The 23,207-nt window shown below is 36.5% G+C and overlaps 1 protein-coding gene and 1 long non-coding RNA gene across 5 annotated transcripts in view; both read left to right on the top strand.

Moving 5' to 3' along the window:
- The window catches only part of LOC127963467 (tricarboxylate transport protein B, mitochondrial-like), a 34,867-nt gene that overhangs the window by 2,692 nt on the left and 8,968 nt on the right, over positions 1–23,207 (top strand). Inside the window, exons 2-8 of one of the 4 annotated variants that reach the window (XM_052563400.1) lie at positions 8,766–8,870; positions 8,958–9,073; positions 9,434–9,507; positions 18,112–18,216; positions 18,304–18,419; positions 18,690–18,763; positions 19,274–20,383. In XM_052563400.1, the coding sequence (XP_052419360.1) occupies positions 9,492–9,507; positions 18,112–18,216; positions 18,304–18,419; positions 18,690–18,763; positions 19,274–19,388 (426 nt within the window). In that variant the 5' untranslated portion in view covers positions 8,766–8,870; positions 8,958–9,073; positions 9,434–9,491 and the 3' untranslated portion in view covers positions 19,389–20,383. Of the gene's footprint in view, positions 1–2,411; positions 2,517–8,765; positions 8,871–8,957; positions 9,074–9,433; positions 9,508–18,111; positions 18,217–18,303; positions 18,420–18,689; positions 18,764–19,273; positions 20,384–23,207 lie in introns of those variants that run through there. The other 3 variants (XM_052563401.1, XM_052563402.1, XM_052563403.1) reach the window with 3 other exon arrangements.
- On the top strand, positions 3,700–6,939 carry LOC127963472 (uncharacterized). Its single transcript, XR_008154817.1, has 5 exons — positions 3,700–4,117; positions 4,216–4,271; positions 4,599–4,670; positions 5,322–5,425; positions 5,991–6,939. It is a non-coding gene; the product is annotated as an uncharacterized LOC127963472 (long non-coding RNA).

Below are 23,207 nucleotides of genomic sequence, written 5' to 3'. Positions count from 1 at the left end.
CTAAATGCTAATGTGCTAATAAAATTATTTTACATTGACAGTTAAATTAGTGATATTGTGTTAAAAAGTTCCCAAAATGTTATTTTGTTTTAAAGTTTGTGTAAAACAAGGTCTGATTTTGTACAAGATAACAAATCTCACAAATTACTTCATTTATCTACACTTACATTAAAAACATTTTTTTTCAAGAAATTAATACTTTTATTAAGCAAGGATGCATTCAATTGATCAAAAGTGACAAAAAAATAGTTTTACAAAATAATTATATTTCGGATAAAAGGTGTTGTTCTGAACTTTCTATTAATCTGTGAATCCTGAAAAATTTTATGTATCACAGTTTCCACAAAAATATAAACGGTTTTCTACATTGGTAATAATCAATGTTTTATTGAGTAGCAAATCAGCATCAAGGTTATTAAATAAATAATTAATAAGTAATAAGTAAGCATCACGAGCGGCCTCGAGTCATTTGAGTCAAGATCGGGAATTCAGAGCGGGACCGCGAATCATTTGAGTCATTTGAGTCAGATTGGGACTTCAATGCGGGTCCGCGAATCATTTGAGTCGAGGCAGATCGCGACTTCAGAGCGGGACCGCGAATCATTTGTGTCATTTGAGTCAGATCGCGACTTCAATGCGGGTCCGCGAATCATTTGAGTCGAGGCAGATCGCGACTTCAGAGCGGGACCGCGAATCATTTGTGTCATTTGAGTCAGATCGCGACTTCAATGCGGGTCCGCGAATCATTTGAGTCGAGGCAGATCGCGACTTCAGAGCGGGACCGCGAATCATTTGTGTCATTTGAGTCAGATCGCGACTTCAATGCGGGTCCGCGAATCATTTGAGTCGAGTCAGATCGCGACTTCAGAGCGGGTCCGCGAATCATTTGTGTCATTTTAGTCAGATCGCGACTTCAGAGTGGGTCCGCGAATCATTTGTGTCATTTGAGTCAGATCGCGACTTCAGAGCGGGTCCGCGAATCAATTGTGTCATTTGAGTCAGATAGCGACTTCAGAGCGGGCCCGCGAATCATTTGAGTTATTTGAGTCAGATCGCAACTTCAGAGCGGGACCGCGAATCATTTCATCGTTTTATTATTTGCATCCTTTTTTTTTATTATTTCCTGCTCTGTACTTCAGTCTTTCTGTCAATGCTTTATACACATCATGATAATGACAGTCTGAACATTATGCATTAAATTTAATTCACCATCATTTATTAATTTATTTTTACTTGTATTTTGCCAGGACCATTTCAGGCTTTGGGCCCTATCTTGCACCCAGCGCAATTGACTTTGTACACCGACGCATGTGTGTCATTCATATTTTGCACCCGCACAAAGCGCGCTTTTCCCTCCACAGAAGCACGTCGCTAAACTAGTGAATGAACTTGAGCTCCCTGGGCGGTTCAGCGCACACAATCCCTGGTGCTATTTTGCTGTTCCATTAAACAATTGCGCCACTGACCAGAAAAAACCTAGTCTAAAGTCAGTGGCGCGTTGCGCGTTGTTCATTATGCTATTTTAAGGGCGCATGCTTGACCATAATGTATAGCGTGCACAACGCGCATACACTTTGCTCATGTAATCTACACAGATGCAACAGTTATTTTTGCATATCATAAATTGTTACACTAAAAAAAAATATTAACACATGAGATGACAGAAATCATTGTGGTGTATTTTGGGTGGGTTTCTCCCATCCCCATACAACACAACTTCTCTGTCTTTCACTGCTCTTACAAGAACATCAGTCTCCTCGGCTGTGAACCGCTCCTGGCGTGCGCCTGGTAAATACGCCACAATAAAAGCAATCCATAATGGAACTTGCGCACCTGCTTTTAAAGGGAATGTTGGATGACGCTCTGATTGGTTTATTTCACGTTACGCCCAAACCACACCTATGAATAATGAAGCTACTTCAGACCAACCCATTTTAGATTTGCGCCGGGCGCAAGAGCCATTTATCCCGCCGGGAAAATAGCAACAGCACTGAGACCCGCCCACAAAGTTACTTGCGCTTTGCGCTTTGACACTTGCGTTTCAGATCGTTAAAATAGGGCCTTTTAATTTTATATTAGGAGCTACAAATAAGTCAAATGAAAAAAAAAGATTAGTCTTCTACCAAGCAATTGCTTTAGAAATGATAGTATGTTGTATTTAAGTTTTGCATTATTTTGGCATAGTCTATCATTCCAGTATACTTTTCTCAAAAAAACAAACAAAAAACAAACATTTTTTGTTGTTGTATGTGAATAATTGTAAGTATTGGAAACAATATAAAATGTTTGTTCATCTCAGATTCGTCACTCTTGGTGTAAATTGCAATTCACTGTAAAGAGTTTAAAGTGCATATGATGGGATGTATATAATGTGTGTTTGTAGTAAGTGATGCTCTGAATGTGTCTCTCAGGAATCAGAGGGACGTATCAAGGCCTCACAGCGACCGTCCTCAAACAGGGATCCAATCAGGCGATCCGGTTCTTCGTCATGACCTCTCTGAGGAACTGGTACAAGGGTGAGAGTCTGCAGCATCACACTGAATATAAAACACTCAGAAAGAGTCTCATCTGATCACATTGGGTGTTTTCTGGATGTGTTTTAGGTGACAATCCCAACAAATCCATCAACCCCGTCATCACCGGAGCGTTCGGTGCGATCGCAGGAGCGGCGAGTGTGTTTGGAAACACGCCGCTGGACGTCATCAAGACCAGAATGCAGGTGCACAGATCAGTTATCAAGATTATTATTCACATTTATTTAAAATGTATTCAGAATTTGATTTATAAAGCACTAAAAAAAATAAGAAAGTGCTGTATAAAATAAATAAAAAAATATAGGAAAACTAAATATTAGAAGAAACAAGAAAACAAATCAATATCAATATCTGGCCGCTAGAGGGCAGAATCTGCATTGACAGATCTGTGTGTGTGTGTGTGTGTGTGTGTGTGTGTGTGTGTGTGTGTGTGTGTGTGTGTGTGTGTGTGTGTTTGGGGCCTTTAGAAATACTCTTTGGGATTGTTTGTGCCATATCCTGTGATGTGTATGTTCTTGGCCTTTTCTTTGTAGATCTAGACTGAAGGCTTCTTAGACTAAATGCTAATGTGCTAATAAAATTATTTTACATTGACAGTTAAATTTGTGATTTTGTATTAAAAAGTTCCCAAAATGTTATTTTATTTTAAAGTTTGTGTAAAACAAGGTCTGATTTTGTACAAGATAAACAAATCTCACAAATTACTTCATTTATCTACACTTACATTAAAAACATTTTTTTCAAGAAATTAATACTTTTATTAAGCAAGGATGCATTCAATTGATCAAAAGTGACAAAAAAATAGTTTTACAAAATAATTATATTTCGAATAAAAGGTGTTGTTCTGAACTTTCTATTCATCTTTGAATCCTGAAAAATTTTATGTATCACAGTTTCCACAAAAATATAAACGGTTTTCTACATTGGTAATAATCAATGTTTTATTGAGTAGCAAATCAGCATCAAGGTTATTAAATAAATAACTAATAAGTAATAAGTAAGCATCACGAGCGGCCTCGAGTTATTTGAGTCAAGATCGGGACTTCAGAGCGGGACCGCGAATCATTTGAGTCATTTGAGTCAGATCGGGACTTCAGAGCGGGTCCGCGAATCATTTGAGTCATTTGAGTCAAGATCGGGACTTCAGAGCGGGACCGCGAATCATTTGAGTCATTTGAGTCAGATCGGGACTTCAGAGCGGGTTCGCGAATCTTTTGGATCAGATCAGATCTTCATTTGGTTCGTCGAATTTGGTCCAAATTAAGCTCAAAAAGCGACATTTAACGTCTTTTTTTTTTTTTAAACCAAATTTAGCCCAAAAATAAATGTAGATGGGCTTTAGTCCAAATTTAGCAGAAAAAACATTTTATTTTGCACCACAAATCCATTAACATAAACTAGTGAGCTAATATATTAGACGTCATGTCTGAAGCACTGTTAAATCTATTGAAATATATTTTGAAAACACTTGATGGTCACGCGCTGAACTGGAGCAGAGGACGTCACCATGGAAACGGGGCTCAGCCCAACTGTCAAGCAGCTGAACGGAAGCTGTCTCTCATGGTTGTTTTCTCTCATTTCAGGTAAGTTTAATCCCTAATTACAACAATGTAACATAAAAGGGTCCCTGAAACTTTCTTTCATGTAAATGACACGCTTTCGTTGAAAATGTACTTTATAGAAATGGGCAGTGTCTTCAGAAAAAGTCCGTTAGCACCGTAATGCTAACTACAAGAGGTAACTTTATATGCATCTTTCACAATATATTTCGCCTACATCAGCATGAATCTGTAATTTTCTTATATATGTGTGTGTTTACATAATATTTTCATAATATGTGTGTGTGTTTGTTTGCCTGTTAGTTATTTTGATGTCCACACTGTAAGAGTATTACTCGGTTAGTAAACCTAAAACTTTAAGTTCTGTTATTTTTCTTTTAATTTGTTTGTATAATCTGTAAATTATTTTTCTTTTCTGCATTTCACCTCTGCTATTGTTTATTTCTAATAAACCTGGCATTGTATGATAAATATTGTTGGCTTTGACAGATTGTTTATGTTCTAGATTCTTCCATGCTGATGGCCGTGCATGTATCCAGCTGAAGAACATTTTTAGACATTATGAAACATATGACTAGTAAGTAATACCTCAAACATACACTACCATTCAAACGTTTAAGGGTCAGATTTATCATGTATTTAAAATAAATATTTTATACTCACCACTGCTGCATTTATTTGATTAAAATACAGTAAAATAGTAACATTGTGAAATTACTATGTGTGACCCGACTAAGGTTTTTCATAGTCGAATCTGAATTTTAAAATCTTGGTGATATTCGACTGATAGTCTAATCATATGTTTAGGGGCAGAATACACTGAGTCAAGTCAGACATTCGACAGTCATAATTACTGATCTTAACACACAGGTGAAATGTGTAATGAACACCTCGCAGATACAAGCGGGGTAAATAATAGTTCATCATTGATAGATCTTTTCTATTTCAGAGACTGAAAACAGTGTTAATTTTGACACAAAATTTTAATTTAGTTTTAGTCTTAGTCTTTTGACTAATTCTTTTTAGTTTTAGTCAAGTTTTAGTCATCTGATTTGTTTTAATTTTAGTCTTATTTTAGTCGACTAAAATTGCTTGGTATTTTAGTCGACTAAAATAAGACTAAAATCAATAACCGATTTACTAGACAATTTTTTACTGGATGGATCAAATTATTTAACGTTGTTTAACTTTTTAACATTATAATATTGGTTGTCTTCTCTTTTTTCAGAATTAAGCTCCAACCCCAGTTAAACAGATCTGAGCAGCTGATCAAGGATCAGCAGAAACTCTGCAGAACGGTGCTCCTCCAGCCCAGGACTGGACACCAGTGTTGTAAGTCATTCTGCCTCTTTATAGTTCATGTTCAGAACATATTGCAGGAGATCTCAGCATTGTCTCTCAAGGTCCACTTACATGCAGAGTTTTGCACCAACCTAGTACAACCTTGTGTACACAATATATTCACAACTTGGCAAACTGTGAAGCTGATTGAGACGTAAACTCTGCATGACAGTGGACCTTAAGCCAAGCAAAGGTCTCTGCAGGAAAGTAATGGGAGTTACCAGATCAGGGTGTTTTTAGATCATGATACCTGATTGGCTGACGTAGTGACGGTAGGTTTAGGGGTGGGGTTAGGTAAGGGGGATCATTTTGATTGCATGATTTAGAAACACCCAGCAGTTTGAAAACACACACTCAATCATAAACGCCCACTTTTACTCTGCAGAGACCCAAGTCTCACCTTAAGGGCTAGAGTTGACAACCCCTGATATACTAATTAGTTAATATGCCCTCACGAAGAATGAGTACACTTTAATTTGTACATTTTGGACAAGGACAACCATTGTTTTTGTATTATTAATTTACATTTTAGTTACTGTTTTCTTTCTCACTTTAGATGTTGGAGAAAAAACCATCTGCGGTGGCTCATTAATCCAGAATTGGGATGGAGGAAGGAGCAGAAGAAGCAGAAGATCAGAGATCAGGCAGAGATCTACTGGTGCCCCTGTGGGAAACCATTTACCTAATGTGTTAGTTAAACCAAAGATTTTCATCACTCACCTTTACGTTGTTCCAAGCCAGACTTTTGTTCATCTTTGAAACATAAATGCAGAACTTTTTAATGAAATCTGAGAATTTTTTAAAATCTAAAATAACGCATTCACACAAGCACCATGATGCATCAGTGTTGCATTGGCGTGAGAGCTGGCGCTTTTGGTGCTTTTGAGAAAATCCATTGGGGATTCCTAATTTCTGAATAGATTTTTTTTGCTGTTGTTGTTGTTTTTTGCGTACACAAGGCATCTGTTAAAAAATATCTTCATTTGTGTTCTGCACAAAAGGGTGTTATGGGTTTGGGGTAACATGAGGGTAAGAAATTAATGACAGAATTTAAATTTTTGGTTGTTCTAATGTGGTTATAATTGTTCATAGTTTATTGTCTTGAAAAATTATATTTATACAGAAAGATGGATTAATTTGATAAGTTTATAGTAAACACTTTTAAATTGATTTTAAAAAATCAAAATAAATTCTACTCTTTTGCAAGGTCTATTAAAAATATTACTGATAAATGTAATGGTTTCCACAAAATATTGGGCAGCACAACTGTGTTAAACATTGATAATAATCAGAAATGTTTCTTGAGCAGCAAATCATATATTATAATGATTTCTGAAGATCATGTAACACTGAAGACTGGAGTAATTGTGTTAAAAATTCAGTTTACAGTCATAAAATACATTTTACAATGCATCCACATAGAAAACAATTATTTCTGTAGTTATATTTCACAATATTACTGTTTTTACGGTCTGTTTAATCAAAGGAGGCTTAAGATGTGATCAAGAATTTACATGAAAGATGTAATGTGTCATTAAATGTGTCAATATACTGTGAATTGTCTCTTTCTGTAATTAGGAATATGAAAAATAATTCACAGTTGTTATTAGGTCTGAAAAGACGTCTTTTCAACTTTAACTTTACAACCATATTTAGACGTAATTTGGACGTCTTTTTATAGACGTCTTTTCGACGACCTGAAAAAGACGTCGTTTCACCTTTCACTTTTCAACGAGTTTATGCTGGGTCATATCGGGACTTAAGAGCGGGTTCGCGAATCATTTGAGTCAATTTGATTCAGATCGGGACTTCAGAGCGGGACCGCGAATCATTTGTGTCATTTGAGTCAGATCGCGACTTCAGAGCGGGTCCGCAAATCATTTGAGTCAGATTGCGACTTCAGAACGGGTCCGCGAATCATTTGTGTCATTTGAGTCAGATCGCGACTACGGAGCAGGCCCGCAATTCAATTGAGTCATTTGAGTCAGATTGCGACTTCAGAGTGGGTCCGCGAATCATTTGTGTCATTTGAGTCAGATCGCGACTTCAGAGCGGGACCGCGAATCATTTGAGTCATTTGAGTCAGATCGGGACTTCAGAGCGCGTTCGCGAATCATTTGAGTCGCGAATCATTTGTGTCATTTGAGTCAGATCGCGTCTTCAAAGCGGATCCGCGAATCTTTTGAGTCGAGTCAGATCGTGACTTCAGAGCGGGACCGCGAATCATTTGAGTCAGATTGCAACTTCAGAGCGAGTCTGCGAATCATTTGTGTCATTTGAGTCAGATCGCGACTTCAGAGTGGGTCCGCGAATCATTTGTGTCATTTGAATCAGATCGGGACTTCAGAGCGGGTCCGCGAATCATTTGTGTCATTTGAGTCAGATCTCGACTTCAGAGCGGGTCCGCGAATCATTTGAGTCATTTGAGTCAGATCAGGACTTCAGAGCGGGACCGCGAATCATTTGAGTCATATCGGGACTTAATAGCGGGACCGTGAATCATTTGAGTCATTTGAGTCAGATCGCGACTTAATAGCGGATCCGCGAATCATTTGTGTCATTTGAATCAGATCGGGACTTCAGAGCGGGTCCGCGAATCATTTGAGTTATTTGAGTCAGATCGGGACTTAATAGCGGGACCGCGAATCATTTGAGTCATTTGTGTCATTTGAATCAGATCGCGACTTCAGAGCGGGTCCGCGAATCATTTGAGTCATTTGAGCCAGATCGGGACTTCAGAGCGGGTCCGCGAATCATTTGAGTCATTTGAGTCAATTCGGGACTTCAGAGCGGGCCCGCGAATCATTTCATTGTTTTATTATTTGCATCCTTATTTTATTTTATTTTATTTTATTTCCTGCTCTGTACTTCAGTCTTTCTGTCAATGCTTTATACACATCATGATAATGACAGTCTGAACATTATGCATTAAATTTAATTCACCATAATTTATTTATTTATTTATTTATTTTTACTTGTATTTTGCCAGGACCATTTCAGGCTTTAATTTTATATTAAGAGCTACAAATAAGTCAAATGAAAAAAAAAAGTCTTCTAGCAAGCAATTGCTTTAGAAATGATAGTATGTTGTATTTAAGTTTTGGATTATTTTGGCATAGTCTATCATTCCAGTATGCTTTTCTCAAAAAAAAAAAAAAAACTTTTTTTTTTTTATGTGAATAATTGTAAGTATTGGAAACAATATAAAATGTTTGTTCATCTCATATTCGTCACTGTAAATTGCAATTCACTGTAAAGAGTTTAAAGTGCATATGATGGGATGTATATAATGTGTGTTTGTAGTAAGTGATGCTCTGAATGTGTCTCTCAGGAATCAGAGGGACGTATCAAGGCCTCACAGCGACCGTCCTCAAACAGGGATCCAATCAGGCGATCCGGTTCTTCGTCATGACCTCTCTGAGGAACTGGTACAAGGGTGAGAGTCTGCAGCATCACACTGAATATAAAACACTCAGAAAGAGTCTCATCTGATCACATTGGGTGTTTTCTGGATGTGTTTTAGGTGACAATCCCAACAAATCCATCAACCCCGTCATCACCGGAGCGTTCGGTGCGATCGCAGGAGCGGCGAGTGTGTTTGGAAACACGCCGCTGGACGTCATCAAGACCAGAATGCAGGTGCACAGATCAGTTATCAAGATTATTATTCACATTTATTTAAAATGTATTCAGAATTTGATTTATAAAGCACTAAAAAAAATAAGAAAGTGCTGTATAAAATAAATAAAAAAAATAGGAAAACAAAATATTAGAAGAAACAAGAAAACAAATCAATATCATATTAGAAATCTAAATAAAATAAGCAGCTCTTGATATTTATGGTTTCTTGCCCCAAATTTCAGTCCTTTTTTTTCAGTCTGCTGAGATTGTAGCACTATGTTGGTAATTAACTTGCTATTATAAAATAAAAAGGTTTTTAAGGTGAAGTGTGTACTAGAGTATTTCTGTTGGAGAAGTAATGAAAATGTGTTTTTTTAGGGTTTGGAAGCTCATAAATATAAAAACACAATGGATTGTGCCCTGAAGATCATGCAGCATGAAGGACCAGCGGCGTAAGTGTGTGTGTGTGTGTGTGTGTGTGTAATGACATGGGTATGACACAGGTATTACAAGGAGAGGGTGACTTATGAGGACATAACCCATGTCCCTATTTTTCAAAACGCTTATAAATCATACAGGATGAGTTTTTTTGAGAAAGTAAAAATGCACAAAGTTTCCTGTGAGGGTTAGGGTTAGGTGTAGGGTTGGTAAAGGGCCATAGAATGTACAGTTTGTACAGTATAAAAACCATTACACCTATGGGATGTCCCCACTTTTCACCAAAACAAACGTGTGTGTGTTTGTGTGTGTGTGTGTGTGTGTGTGTAAGAGAGAAATAGTGTCATCTATCTATGTTTCTTGATCCTAATTAAATGTACAGTGCTGCTGCTGGCCGCTAGAGGGCAGAATCTGCATTGACAGATCTGTGTGTGTGTGTGTGTGTGTGTGTGTTTGGGGCCTTTTGAAATACTCTTTGGAATTGTTTGTGCCATATCCTGTGATGTGTATGTTCTTTGCCTTTTCTTTGTAGATCTAGACTGAAGGCTTCTTAGACTAAATGCTAATGTGCTAATAAAATTACTTTATATTAACAGTTAAATTTGTGATATTGTGTTAAAAAGTTCCCAAAATGTTATTTTGTTTTAAAGTTTGTGTAAAACAAGGTCTGATTTTGTACAAGATAAACAAATCTCACAAATTACTTCATTTATCTACACTTACATTAAAAACTTTTTTTTTTCAAGAAATTAATACTTTTATTAAGCAAGGATGCATTCAATTGATCAAAAGTGACAAAAAAAAATAGTTTTACAAAATAATTATATTTCGAATAAAAGGTGTTTTTCTGAACTTTCTATTCATCTGTGAATCCTGAAAAATTGTATGCATCACGGTTTCCACAAAAATATAAACGGTTTTCTACATTGGTAATAATCAATGTTTTATTGAGTAGCAAATCAGCATCAAGGTTATTAAATAAATAACTAAGTAATCAGTGGTGGACAGTAACAGAGTAGATTTACTTCGTTACTGTACTTAAGTACATTTTTCAAGTATCTGTACTTTACTGGAGTAGTTTTATTTTGAGTAACTTTTACTTTTACTTCACTACATTCCAAAGCATAAGATCGTACTTTTAACTTCACTACATTTCATAAAACATATCGTTACTCCCTATAATATATCACGTGCTCCGACACGCAGAAGCAGTGTCTGATTCATCATGAACGAACTGAGTCTTTTCAAAATAAACATTAATCGGATCGCGAATCGCACCAAACGATTCGTTTACGAATTAGAATGATCCGATTGCAGCTGTTCTGCAGTCGACCACTCACTGATTCAAATGAACCGTTAAGTGCGAGTCTACAGAGGTAAGAAGCAGGAGATCTTGTGAGCGCGCGTGCGTCTGATGTTGCTAAAAGTAAGTTATTAATGTCGAAATTTAGGATTAATTATTGTAACTGAAAATCATATTTAGGTCAAAATTGTCAGTTGTTTTGGAACTAAATCCGCTGTAAAGAGTGATCTGTTTAAGCCCACTGAAATGCTGACATGCAGACACATCAATCAGCGTCTCTGTGTTTTAGGTTAAAAAATAAAATAAAATAACCTTAAAATAACACAGATTAAATAAAATAACTCATGCATATCCAAATTCCCCGCTACCGTTATATTAACCGTTTTATTAAAATGCTACCATGACATCTGTTTTTATATTGTGTATTAACAGTAACGTTATACATATGTATATTGTTTGGATTAACTAGACGAGTAACGTTAGACAGACATGAATGTTTATTCATAACAGTACTGAAAATAAGTAAATATTGTAGCTGATGCTAAATGTCTAGCTAACAAGCTGGTGCTAACTTGAGGTATTTTTTATAAATAATGTCCAAATATTTTTATTCAACCACCTATATATATATATATATATGTATATAGATTACATCTAGGGACAAAAGAAAGGATGTGATGTTCAGAACATGGTAACTAGTAATTATCAAAGAGGGGAAGAGATGCACCCCGTTTGGCCAGGGGTGTTTTTACACCACAGACAAGGTTTGAGAAGGAAAAAATCATTATGAAAATATAATTGTATTTTCCTTAAAATGTTCTTCCTAACTTCAGGCCTTATTATCATGTCATATATAACTGTGATGTTCTGTAAAACCACAAACTTTAAAACACTTTCACAGATCACAGATTCCAAAATAATATTTGGTAGCACAACTATTAATAGTTCTAATAATAAATCATCATATTTTCATGATTTCTAAAGATCATGTGACACTGAAGACTGGAGGAATGATGCTGCAAATACAGCTGCACATCACAGAAATAGATTATATTTTAAAGGATATTAAAATAGAAACCATTATTTTATATATTTTATTTTGATAATTTAGAATTATTACTGAAATACAACCTTTTTTTGTTTCAAACAGTTCAATGAACAATAATAAATGAAGTACCTGGAGCTGACAATGAAGTAAATGTATAATAATTAGCAAAGATGATTAATTTAGCGCTGTAAACGCTCCTGTGAGGGGCGGAGACGCGCCGCAGAGCGTCAGACGCGCGTGAGGACCAAACAGCAGAACGGTAGCAAACTTCACTCCTCTTATTATTTCTCTTTTACTATAGCGATTTATTTTTAGACACGTGATCTGAGTCTTTCATAGATTTGTAGAGTTATTAGAGTATAGAGTTATTAGAGAAATTGAGTTATTTTTTTTTTTTACATTCTTTCGTCGAAGTTTTCAGATCGGCACTTCGGAGCCTGTTCGCGACTCGGTTGATTCAGAACGGCACTTCGGAGCCTGTTCGCGACTCGGTTGATTCAGATCGGGACTTCGGAGCCTGTTCGCGACTCGGTTGATTCAAATCGGGACTTCGGATCATGTTCGCGACTCGGTTGATTCAGATCGGCACTTCGGAGCCTGTTCGCGACTCGGTTGATTCAGATCGCCACTTCGGAACCTGTTTGCGACTCGGTTGATTCAGATCGGCACTTCGGAGCCTGTTCGCGACTCGGTTGATTCAGATCGGCACTTCGGAGCCTGTTCGCGACTCGGTTGATTCAGATCGGCACTTCGGAGCCTGTTCGCGACTCGGTAGATTCAGATCGCCACTTCGGAGCCTGTTCGCGACTCGGTTGATTCAGATCGGGACATCGGAGCATGTTTGAGATTTTTTTAAATTCAGATCTGGACATCGAAGCAGGAAGTGTTTGTCAAACAGTTAATTGGTGATAAATTAATATTTGGACTTGAGGCTTTTTTTTACTTGTCGATTCAGCATGTACATGGACCCACACACAAAGGTGGACACACTCTAGACTTAATCCTCAGTAGAGCTCTAAACTTTTCATCCATTGTTATTAAGGACGTTATTCATAACCATACTGAAAATAAGTAAATATTGTTAGCTGATTCTAACTGTCTAGCTAACAAGCTTGCTGGTGCTAACTTGAGGTCATTTTTATAAATAATGTCCAAATATTTTTATTCAACCACCTATATATATATATATATATATATATATATATATATATATATATATATATATATATATATATATTACATCTGGGGAGAAAAGAAAGGATGTGATGTTCAGAACATGGTAACTACAGTAATTATCAAAGAGGGGAAGAGATGCACCCCGTTTGGCCAGTGGTGTTTTTACACCCCAGATAAGGTTTGAGAAGGAAAAAATCATAATGAAAATATAATTATATTTTCCTCAAAATCTTCAGGCCTTATTATCATGTCATATATAACTGTGATGTTCTGTAAAACAACAAACTTTAAAATACTTTGTTCTTACTGGTGAAGATCAGATGGTCATCTCTGTTTTCTCTCAGGTACATCACAGTGTAAGGTTCGCAGTGAGCATTACTCTCATCAACGTAGTCCATATCAACAACAAAAATATATCTTGACTCCATATAGTGGTTATTTTGGAAAAAATCCCAGGTATTTTGAGCAGTAGGATTATAAAAAAAAATAAAAAAAAATGTGCTAATATAAAATTAAATTAGCCTATATAAAATTGCAAACATCTATTTTTCAGTACTTTTTTTTACTTAAGTACATAAAAAATTTAGTACTTTTGTACTTTCACTTGAGTAAAATTGAAAAAGGAGTACTTTTACTTTTACTGGAGTAATATTTTATTATACGTATCTGTACTTTTACTCAAGTACTTGATTTGTGTACTTCGTCCACCACTGTAAGTAATAAGTAAGCATCACGAGCGGCCTCGAGTCATTTGAGTCAGATCGGGACTTCAGAGCGGGTTCGCGAATCTTTTGGATCAGATCAGATCTTCATTTGGTCCGTCGAATTTGGTCCAAATTAAGCCCAAAAAGCGACGTTGAAAATTGTTCTTCGTTTGGTCCGTCGAATTAAGTCCAAATTAAGCTCAAAAAGCGACATTTAACGTCTTTTTTTTTTTAACCAAATTTAGCCCAAAAATAAATGTAGATGGGCTTTAGTCCAAATTTAGCAGAAAAAAACATTTTATTTTGCACCACAAATCCATTAACATAAACTAGTGAGCTAATATATTAGACGTCATGTCTGAAGCACTGTTAAATCTATTGAAATATATTTTGAAAACACTTGATGGTCACGCGCTGAACTGGAGCGGAGGACGTCACCATGGAAACGGGGCTCAGCCCAACTGTCAAGCAGCTGAACGGAAGCTGTCTCTCATGGTTGTTTTCTCTCATTTCAGGTAAGTTTAATCCCTAATTACAACAATGTAACATAAAAGGGTCCCTGAAACTTTCTTTCAAGTAAATGACACGCTTTTGTTGAAAATGTACTTTATAGAAATGGTCAGTGTCTTCAGAAAAAGTCCGTTAGCACCGTAATGCTAACTACAAGAGTAACTTTATATGCATCTTTCACAATATATTTCGCCTACATCAGCATGAATCTGTAATTTTCTTATATATGTGTGTGTTTACATAATATTTTCATAATATGTGTGTGTGTTTGTTTGCCTGTTAGTTATTTTGATGTCCACACTGTAAGAGTATTACTCGGTTAGTAAACCTAAAACTTTAAGTTCTGTTATTTTTCTTTTAATTTGTTTGTATAATCTGTAAATTATTTTTCTTTTCTGCATTTCACCTCTGCTATTGTTTATTTCTAATAAACCTGGCATTGTATAATAAATATTGTTGGCTTTGACAGATTGTTTATGTTCTAGATTCTTCCATGCTGATGGCCGTGCATGTATCCAGCTGAAGAACATTTTTAGACATTATGAAACATATGACTAGTAAGTAATACCTCAAACATACACTACCATTCAAACGTTTAAGGGTCAGATTTATCATGTATTTAAAATAAATATTTTATACTCACCACTGCTGCATTTATTTGATTAAAATACAGTAAAATATTAACATTGTGAAATTACTAGGGGTGACCCGACTAAGGTTTTTCATAGTCGAAGCTGAATTTTAAAATCTTGGTGATATTCGACTGATAGTCTAATCATATGTTTAGGGGCAGAATACACTGAGTCAAGTCAGACATTCGACAGTCATAATTACTGATCTTAACACACAGGTGAAATGTGTAATGAACACCTCGCAGATACAAACGGGGTAAATAATAGTTCATCATTGATAGATCTTTTCTATTTCAGAGACTGAATATCATTGATTAAAACACAAGGTAATTGTAACTTATTGGAAGAGGAATAATAAGAAGAAAAGAAAATGCATGTGTGACTTAATATTGCTTATTTTGCAGTGTGTTGAAAGTGCTTTATTCTCATCTTTGTGCATTTTCAGATGTTGTGCATATTTATGGATCAAATTATTTAACGTTGTTTAACTTTTTAACATTATAATATTGGTTGTCTTCTCTTTTTTCAGAATTAAGCTCCAACCCCAGTTAAACAGATCTGAGCAGCTGATCAAGGATCAGCAGAAACTCTGCAGAACGGTGCTCCTCCAGCCCAGGACTGGACACCAGTGTTGTAAGTCATTCTGCCTCTTTATAGTTCATGTTCAGAACATATTGCAGGAGATCTCAACATTGTCTCTCAAGGTCCACTTACATGCAGAGTTTTGCACCAACCTAGTGCAACCTTGTGTACACAATATATTCACAACTTGGCAAACTGTGAAGCTGATTGAGACGTAAACTCTGCATGACAGTGGACCTTAAGCCAAGCAAAGGTCTCTGCAGGAAAGTAATGGGAGTTACCAGATCAGGGTGTTTTTAGATCATGATACCTGATTGGCTGACGTAGTGACGGTAGGTTTAGGGGTGGGGTTAGGTAAGGGGGATCATTTTGATTGCATGATTTAGAAACACCCAGCAGTTTGAAAACACACACTCAATCATAAACGCCCACTTTTACTCTGCAGAGACCCAAGTCTCACCTTAAGGGCTAGAGTTGACAACCCCTGATATACTAATTAGTTAATATGCCCTCACGAAGAATGAGTACACTTTAATTTGTACATTTTGGACAAGGACAACCATTGTTTTTGTATTATTAATTTACATTTTAGTTACTGTTTTCTTTCTCACTTTAGATGCTGGAGAAAAAACAGTGAGGCTAAAGCATTCAAAGTGGAAACATCTGCCATGGCTCATTAATCCAGAATTGGGATGGAGGAAGGAGCAGAAGAAGCAGAAGATCAGAGATCAGGCAGAGATCTACTGGTGCCCCTGTGGGAAACCATTTACCTAATGTGTTAGTTAAACCAAAGATTTTCATCACTCACCTTTACGTTGTTCCAAGCCAGACTTTTGTTCATCTTTGAAACATAAATGCAGCACTTTTTAATGAAATCTGAGAAAAAAAAAATTTATGTATAAAATAACGCATTCACACAAGCAGCATGATGCATCAGTGTTGCATTGGCGTGAGAGCTGGCGCTTTTGGTGCTTTTGTGAAAATCCATTGGGGATTCCTAATTTCTGAATAGATTTTTTTTGCTGTTGTTGTTGTTTTTTGCGTACACAAGGCATCTGTTAAAAAAAATATCTTCATTTGTGTTCTGCACAAAAGGGTGTTATGGGTTTGGGGTAACATGAGGGTAAGAAATTAATGACAGAATTTAAATTTTTGGTTGTTCTAATGTGGTTATAATTGTTCATAGTTTATTGTCTTGAAAAATTATATTTATACAGAAAGTTCGATTAATTTGATAAGTTTATAGTAAAGACTTTTAAATTGATTTAAAAAAATCAAAATAAATTCTACTCTTTTGCAAGGTCTATTAAAAAAATTACTGATGTAATGGTTTCCACAAAATATTGGGCAGCACAACTGTTTTAAACATTGATAATAATCAGAAATGTTTCTTGAGCAGCAAATCATATATTATAATGATTTCTGAAGATCATGTAACACTGAAGACTGGAGTAATTGTGTTAAAAATTCAGTTTACAGGCATAAATTACATTTTACACTGCATCCACATAGAAAACAATTATTACTGTTTTTACGGTCTGTTTAATCAAAGGAGGCTTAAGATGTGATCAAGAATTTACATGAAAGATGTAATATGTCAATAAATGTGTCAATATACCGTGAATTGTCTCATTTTCACTAATTAGGAATATGAAAAATAATGCACGGTTGTTATTAGGTCCGAAAAGACTTCTTTCAACTTTAACTTTACAACCATATTTAGACGTAATTTTGACGTCTTTTTATAGACGTCTTTTCACGACCTGAAAAAGACATCGTTTCATCTTTCACTTTTCAACAAGTTTTTGCTGGGTCAGATCGGGACTTCAGAGCGGGTCCGCGAATCATTTGAGTCGAGTCAGATCGCGACCTCAGAGCGGGTCCGCGAATCATTTGAGTCGAGTCAGATCGGGACTTCGGAGCGGACCCGCGAATCATTTGAGTTATTTGAGTCAGATCGCGACTTCAGAGCGGGACCGCGAATCATTTGAGTCGAGTCAGATCGGGACTTCAGAGCGGGTTCGCGAAACATTTGAGTCGAGTCCGATCGGGTCTTCAGAGCGCGTCCGCGAATCATTTCATCGTTTTATTATTTGCATCCTTTATTTTATTTATTTTATTTATTTTATTTACTTTATTTATTTTATTTCATTTAATTTTATTTCCTGCTCTGTACTTCAGTCTTTCTGTCAATACTTTATACACATCATGATAATGACAGTCTGAACATTATGCATTAAATTTAATTCACCATCATTAATTTATTTATTTATTTTTACTTGTATTTTGCCAGGACCATTTCAGGCTTTCATTTTATATTAAGAGCTACAAATAAGTCAAATGAAAAAAAAAGTCTTCTAGCAAGCAATTGCTTTAGAAATGATAGTATGCTGTATTTAAGTTTTGGATTATTTTGGCATAGTCTATCATTCCAGTATACTTGAGTATACTACAGTATATATGAGTATACTACAGTATACTCAAAAAAAAAAAAAAACCTTTTTGTATGTGAATAATTGTAAGTATTGGAAACGATATAAAATGTTTGTTCAGAGTTTGTAATCTTTGTAAATTGCAATTCACTGAAAAGAGTTTAAAGTGCATATGATGGGATGTATATAATGTGTGTTTGTAGTAAGTGATGCTCTGAATGTGTCTCTCAGGAATCAGAGGGACGTATCAAGGCCTCACAGCGACCGTCCTCAAACAGGGATCCAATCAGGCGATCCGGTTCTTCGTCATGACCTCTCTGAGGAACTGGTACAAGGGTGAGAGTCTGCAGCATCACACTGAATATAAAACACTCAGAAAGAGTCTCATCTGATCACATTGGGTGTTTTCTGGATGTGTTTTAGGTGACAATCCCAACAAATCCATCAACCCCGTCATCACCGGAGCGTTCGGTGCGATCGCAGGAGCGGCGAGTGTGTTTGGAAACACGCCGCTGGACGTCATCAAGACCAGAATGCAGGTGCACAGATCAGTTATCAAGATTATTATTCACGTTTATTTAAAATGTATTCAGAATTTGATTTATAAAGCACTTATAAATAAAATAAGCAACTCTTGATATTTATGGTTTCTTGCCCCAAATTTCAGTCCTTTTTTGTCAATCAGCTGAGATTGTAGCACTATGTTGGTAATTAACTTGCTATTATAAAATAAAAAGGTTTTTAAGGTGAAGTGTGTACTAGAGTACTTCTGTTGGAAATGAAGTTTTAATGAAAATGTGTTTTTTTAGGGTTTGGAAGCTCATAAATATAAAAACACAATGGATTGTGCCCTGAAGATCATGCAGAATGAAGGACCAGCGGCGTAAGTGTGTGTGTGTGTGTGTGTGTGTGTGTGTGTTTGTGTGTGTGTGTGTGTGTGAGAGAGAGAGAGAGAGTGAGTATGTGTGTGTGAGACAGTTAAATTCCTGAAATATTATAATATATTATAAAACTTAATTATATTAATAACGTATATTAAATAAATATTTTAGGTCAAAGGGATTCAGCTGACAAAAAAAGATATTGTTCAAGAACCCCTGATTTATCTGTGCTAGTATCACTGAGATACTATTATAGATTTTATAAAAAAATGTAAATAGTTTTTATTTTGATATTTTCTGTTAACATTTTAATTTAATAAAGTTATAGTAATTTATTATTTTTTAAATATATATTTTTTTATCATTTTTATTTCAGTTTGACTTGAGAAATGAGAAGTGTTGCCTGGGCAGCTAGCTGAAACAGAGTCTGTTTTTGATGATATATTGAAGTCGAGCAGTGGATGTTGTTATGGCTGTGGCTCAGTGATGAATGTGTTGATGTGTGTGTGCAGGTTTTACAAGGGCACGGTCCCACGGCTGGGCAGAGTGTGTTTGGACGTGGCCATCGTCTTCATCATCTACGAGGAGGTTGTGAAGGTCCTAAACAAAGTCTGGAAGACGAAGTGACGACCGCGGTCTCGTTCTTCACATCACTTCTGCTTTTAAACACGCACACAATATTTGAAAATAACATTAGTTCATAAAGCAGCTGCAGTCAAATTAACATTAAACACTGTCTGTGCCACATTTAACAGATTTTGTTAATTAATAAATTGATTATTTAACTGCTAGATGTAATAGAGAGCGAACACGTATGTTTACAGATGTTAAACTCTGAGCCAGAGGAATAATCTAGAGAAAAGTGTGACCGTAAATTAATTTAATGTTTTAACGTGGGAAAATCCTTAAGAGGAAGTGGGAATATTTACAAATAGAGAGTTTATGAATATTTATAGATGTATTTACCTAACTACAGATCATTCCATAATACTGTACGAATTCCATTTAAAATGTATTCTATTTTTAAGTTTCTGACATTTCTACTTAAAATGTTGTGTTTTTAACTAAGGCTAATATTTTTACATTTGTAAAGCCTTTTTATTAATTATTTTGAATATATTTATTTTCCTGTTGCACATGTGCCTTTTAACCATCAAACTCTGACATTTATTTTTCAACACAAACAAAGACATTTTTAATAATTATTTTGTCAATTTTAAAGCCTGTTTTCAGACGTGACCTGCTGTATCTGTCTATGTGCAATATCATCTCTATTATACACAACTCGAATACAGATTCAGTGAATGTCAAATACACCTCAGAGCCGAACTGAAATGGATTATTAAAGTGTTTCTGCAGCATGCATCTCCAGCTGTGTGTGTGTGTGTGTGTGTGTGTGTGAGAGAGAGAAATAGTGTCATCTATCTATTTATCATTTATTGACCCTAATTAAATGTACAGTGCTGCTGCTGGCCGCTAGAGGGCAGAATCTGCATTGACAGATCTGTGTGTGTGTGTGTGTGTGTGTGTGTGTGTTTGGGGCCTTTAGAAATACTCTTTGGGATTGTCTGTGTCATATCCTGTGATGTGTATGTTTTTGGCCTTTTCTTTGTAGATCTAGACTGAAGGCTTCTTAGACTAAATACTAATGTGCTAATAAAATTATTTTATATTAACAGTTAAATTTGTGATATTGTGTTAAAAAGTCCCCAAAATGTTATTTTATTTTAAAGTTTGTGTAAAACAAGGTCTGATTTTGTACAAGATAAACAAATCTCACAAATTACTTCATTTATCTACACTTACATTAAAAACATTTTTTTTCAAGAAATTAATACTTTTAATAAGCAAGGATGCATTCAATTGATCAAAAGTGACAAAAAAAATAGTTTTACAAAATAATTATATTTCGAATAAAAGCTGTTGTTCTGAACTTTCTATTCATCTGTGAATCCTGAAATATTTTATGTATCACAGTTTCCACAAAAATATAAACGGTTTTCTACATTGGTAATAATCAATGTTTTATTGAGTAGCAAATCAGCATCAAGGTTATTAAATAAATAACTAATAAGTAATAAGTAAGCATCACGAGCGGCCTCGAGTCATTTGAGTCAGATCGGGACTTCAGAGCGGTTTCGTGAATCATTTGAGTCGAGCCAGATCGGGACTTCAGAGCTGGTCCGCGAATCATTTGAGTCATTTGAGTCAGATCGGGACTTCAGAGCGGGACCGCGAATCATTTGAGTCGAGCCAGATCGGGACTTCAGAGCGGGACCGCGAATCATTTGAGTCGAGCCAGATCGGGACTTCAGAGCGGGTCCGCGAATCATTTGAGTCATTTGAGTCAGATCGGGACTTCAGAGCGGGACCGCGAATCATTTGAGTCGAGCCAGATCGGGACTTCATAGCGGGTCCGCGAATCATTTGAGTCATTTGAGTCAGATCGGGACTTCAGAGCGGGACCGCGAATCATTTGAGTCGAGCCAGATCGGGACTTCAGAGCGGGTCCGCGAATCATTTGAGTCATTTGAGTCAGATCGGGACTTCAGAGCGGGACCGCGAATCATTTGAGTCGAGCCAGATCGGGACTTCAGAGCGGGTCCGCGAATCATTTGAGTCATTTGAGTCAGATCGGGACTTCAGAGCGGGTCCGCGAATCATTTGAGTCGAGCCAGATCGGGACTTCATAGCGGGTCCGCGAATCATTTGAGTCATTTGAGTCAGATCGGGACTTCAGAGCGGGACCGCGAATCATTTGAGTCGAGCCAGATCGGGACTTCAGAGCGGGTCCGCGAATCATTTGAGTCATTTGAGTCAGATCGGGACTTCAGAGCGGGTCCGCGAATCATTTGAGTCGAGCCAGATCGGGACTTCAGAGCGGGTCCGCGAATCATTTGAGTCGAGCCAGATCGGGACTTCAGAGCGGGTCCGCGAATCATTTGAGTCGAGCCAGATCGGGACTTCAGAGCGGGTCCGCGAATCATTTGAGTCATTTGAGTCAGATCGGGACTTCAGAACGGGTCCGCGAATCATTTGAGTCATTTGAGTCAGATCGGGACTTCAGAGCGGGTCCGCGAATCATTTGAGTCGAGCCAGATCGGGACTTCAGAGCGGGTCCGCGAATCATTTGAGTTATTTGAGTCAGATCGGGACTTCAGAGCGGGACCGCGAATCATTTGAGTCGAGCCAGATCGGGACTTCAGAGCGGGTCCGCGAATCATTTGAGTCGAGCCAGATCGGGACTTCAGAGCGGGTCCGCGAATCATTTGAGTCATTTGAGTCAGATCGGGACTTCAGAGCGGGTTCGCGAATCTTTTGGATCAGATCAGATCTTCATTTGGTCCGTCGAATTTGGTCCAAATTAAGCCCAAAAAGCGACGCTGAAAATTGTTCTTCGTTTGGTCCGTCGAATATGGTCCAAATTAAGCTCAAAAAGCGACATTTAACGTCTTTTTTTTTAAACCAAATTTAGCCCAAAAATAAATGTAGATGGGCTTTAGTCCAAATTTAGCAGAATTTTTTTTTTTATTTTGCACCACAAAGCCATTAACATAAACTAGTGAGCTAATATATTAGACATTATGTCTGAAGCACTGTTAAATATATTGAAATATATTTTGAAAACACTTGATGGTCACGCGCTGAACTGGAGCAGAGGACGTCACCATGGAAACGGGGCTCAGCCCAACTGTCAAGCAGCTGAACGGAAGCTGTCTCTCATGGTTGTTTTCTCTCATTTCAGGTAAGTTTAATCCCTAATTACAACAATGTAACATAAAAGAGTCCCTGAAACTTTCTTTCATGTAAATGACACGCTTTCGTTGAAAATGTACTTTATAGAAATGGGCAGTGTCTTCAGAAAAAGTCCGTTAGCACCGTAATGCTAACTACAAGAGGTAACTTTATATGCATCTTTCACAATATATTTCGCCTACATCAGCATGAATCTGTAATTTTCTTATATATGTGTGTGTTTACATAATATTTTCATAATATGTGTGTGTGTTTGTTCGCCTGTTAGTTATTTTGATGTCCACACTGTAAGAGTATTACTCGGTTAGTAAACCTAAAACTTTAAATTCTGTTATTTTTCTTTAAAAAAAAATGTTTGTATAATCTGTAAATTATTTTTCTTTTCTGCATTTCACCTCTGCTATTGTTTATTTATAATAAACCTGGCATTGTATAATAAATATTGTTGGCTTTGACAGATTGTTTATGTTCTAGATTCTTCCATGCTGATGGCCGTGCATGTATCCAGCTGAAGAACATTTTTAGACATTATGAAACATATGACTAGTAAGTAATACCTCATACATACACTACCATTCAAACGTTTAAGGGTCAGATTTATCATGTATTTAAAATAAATATTTTATACTCACCACTGCTGCATTTATTTGATTAAAATACAGTAAAATAGTAACATTGTGAAATTACTAT

Source organism: Carassius gibelio, chromosome B8 (assembly GCF_023724105.1).
Source record: "Carassius gibelio isolate Cgi1373 ecotype wild population from Czech Republic chromosome B8, carGib1.2-hapl.c, whole genome shotgun sequence".
NCBI classification, from domain to species: domain Eukaryota; kingdom Metazoa; phylum Chordata; class Actinopteri; order Cypriniformes; family Cyprinidae; genus Carassius; species Carassius gibelio.
Note: the sequence above shows the minus strand (reverse complement) of the source record. Positions and strands in the feature narration are given on the sequence as shown.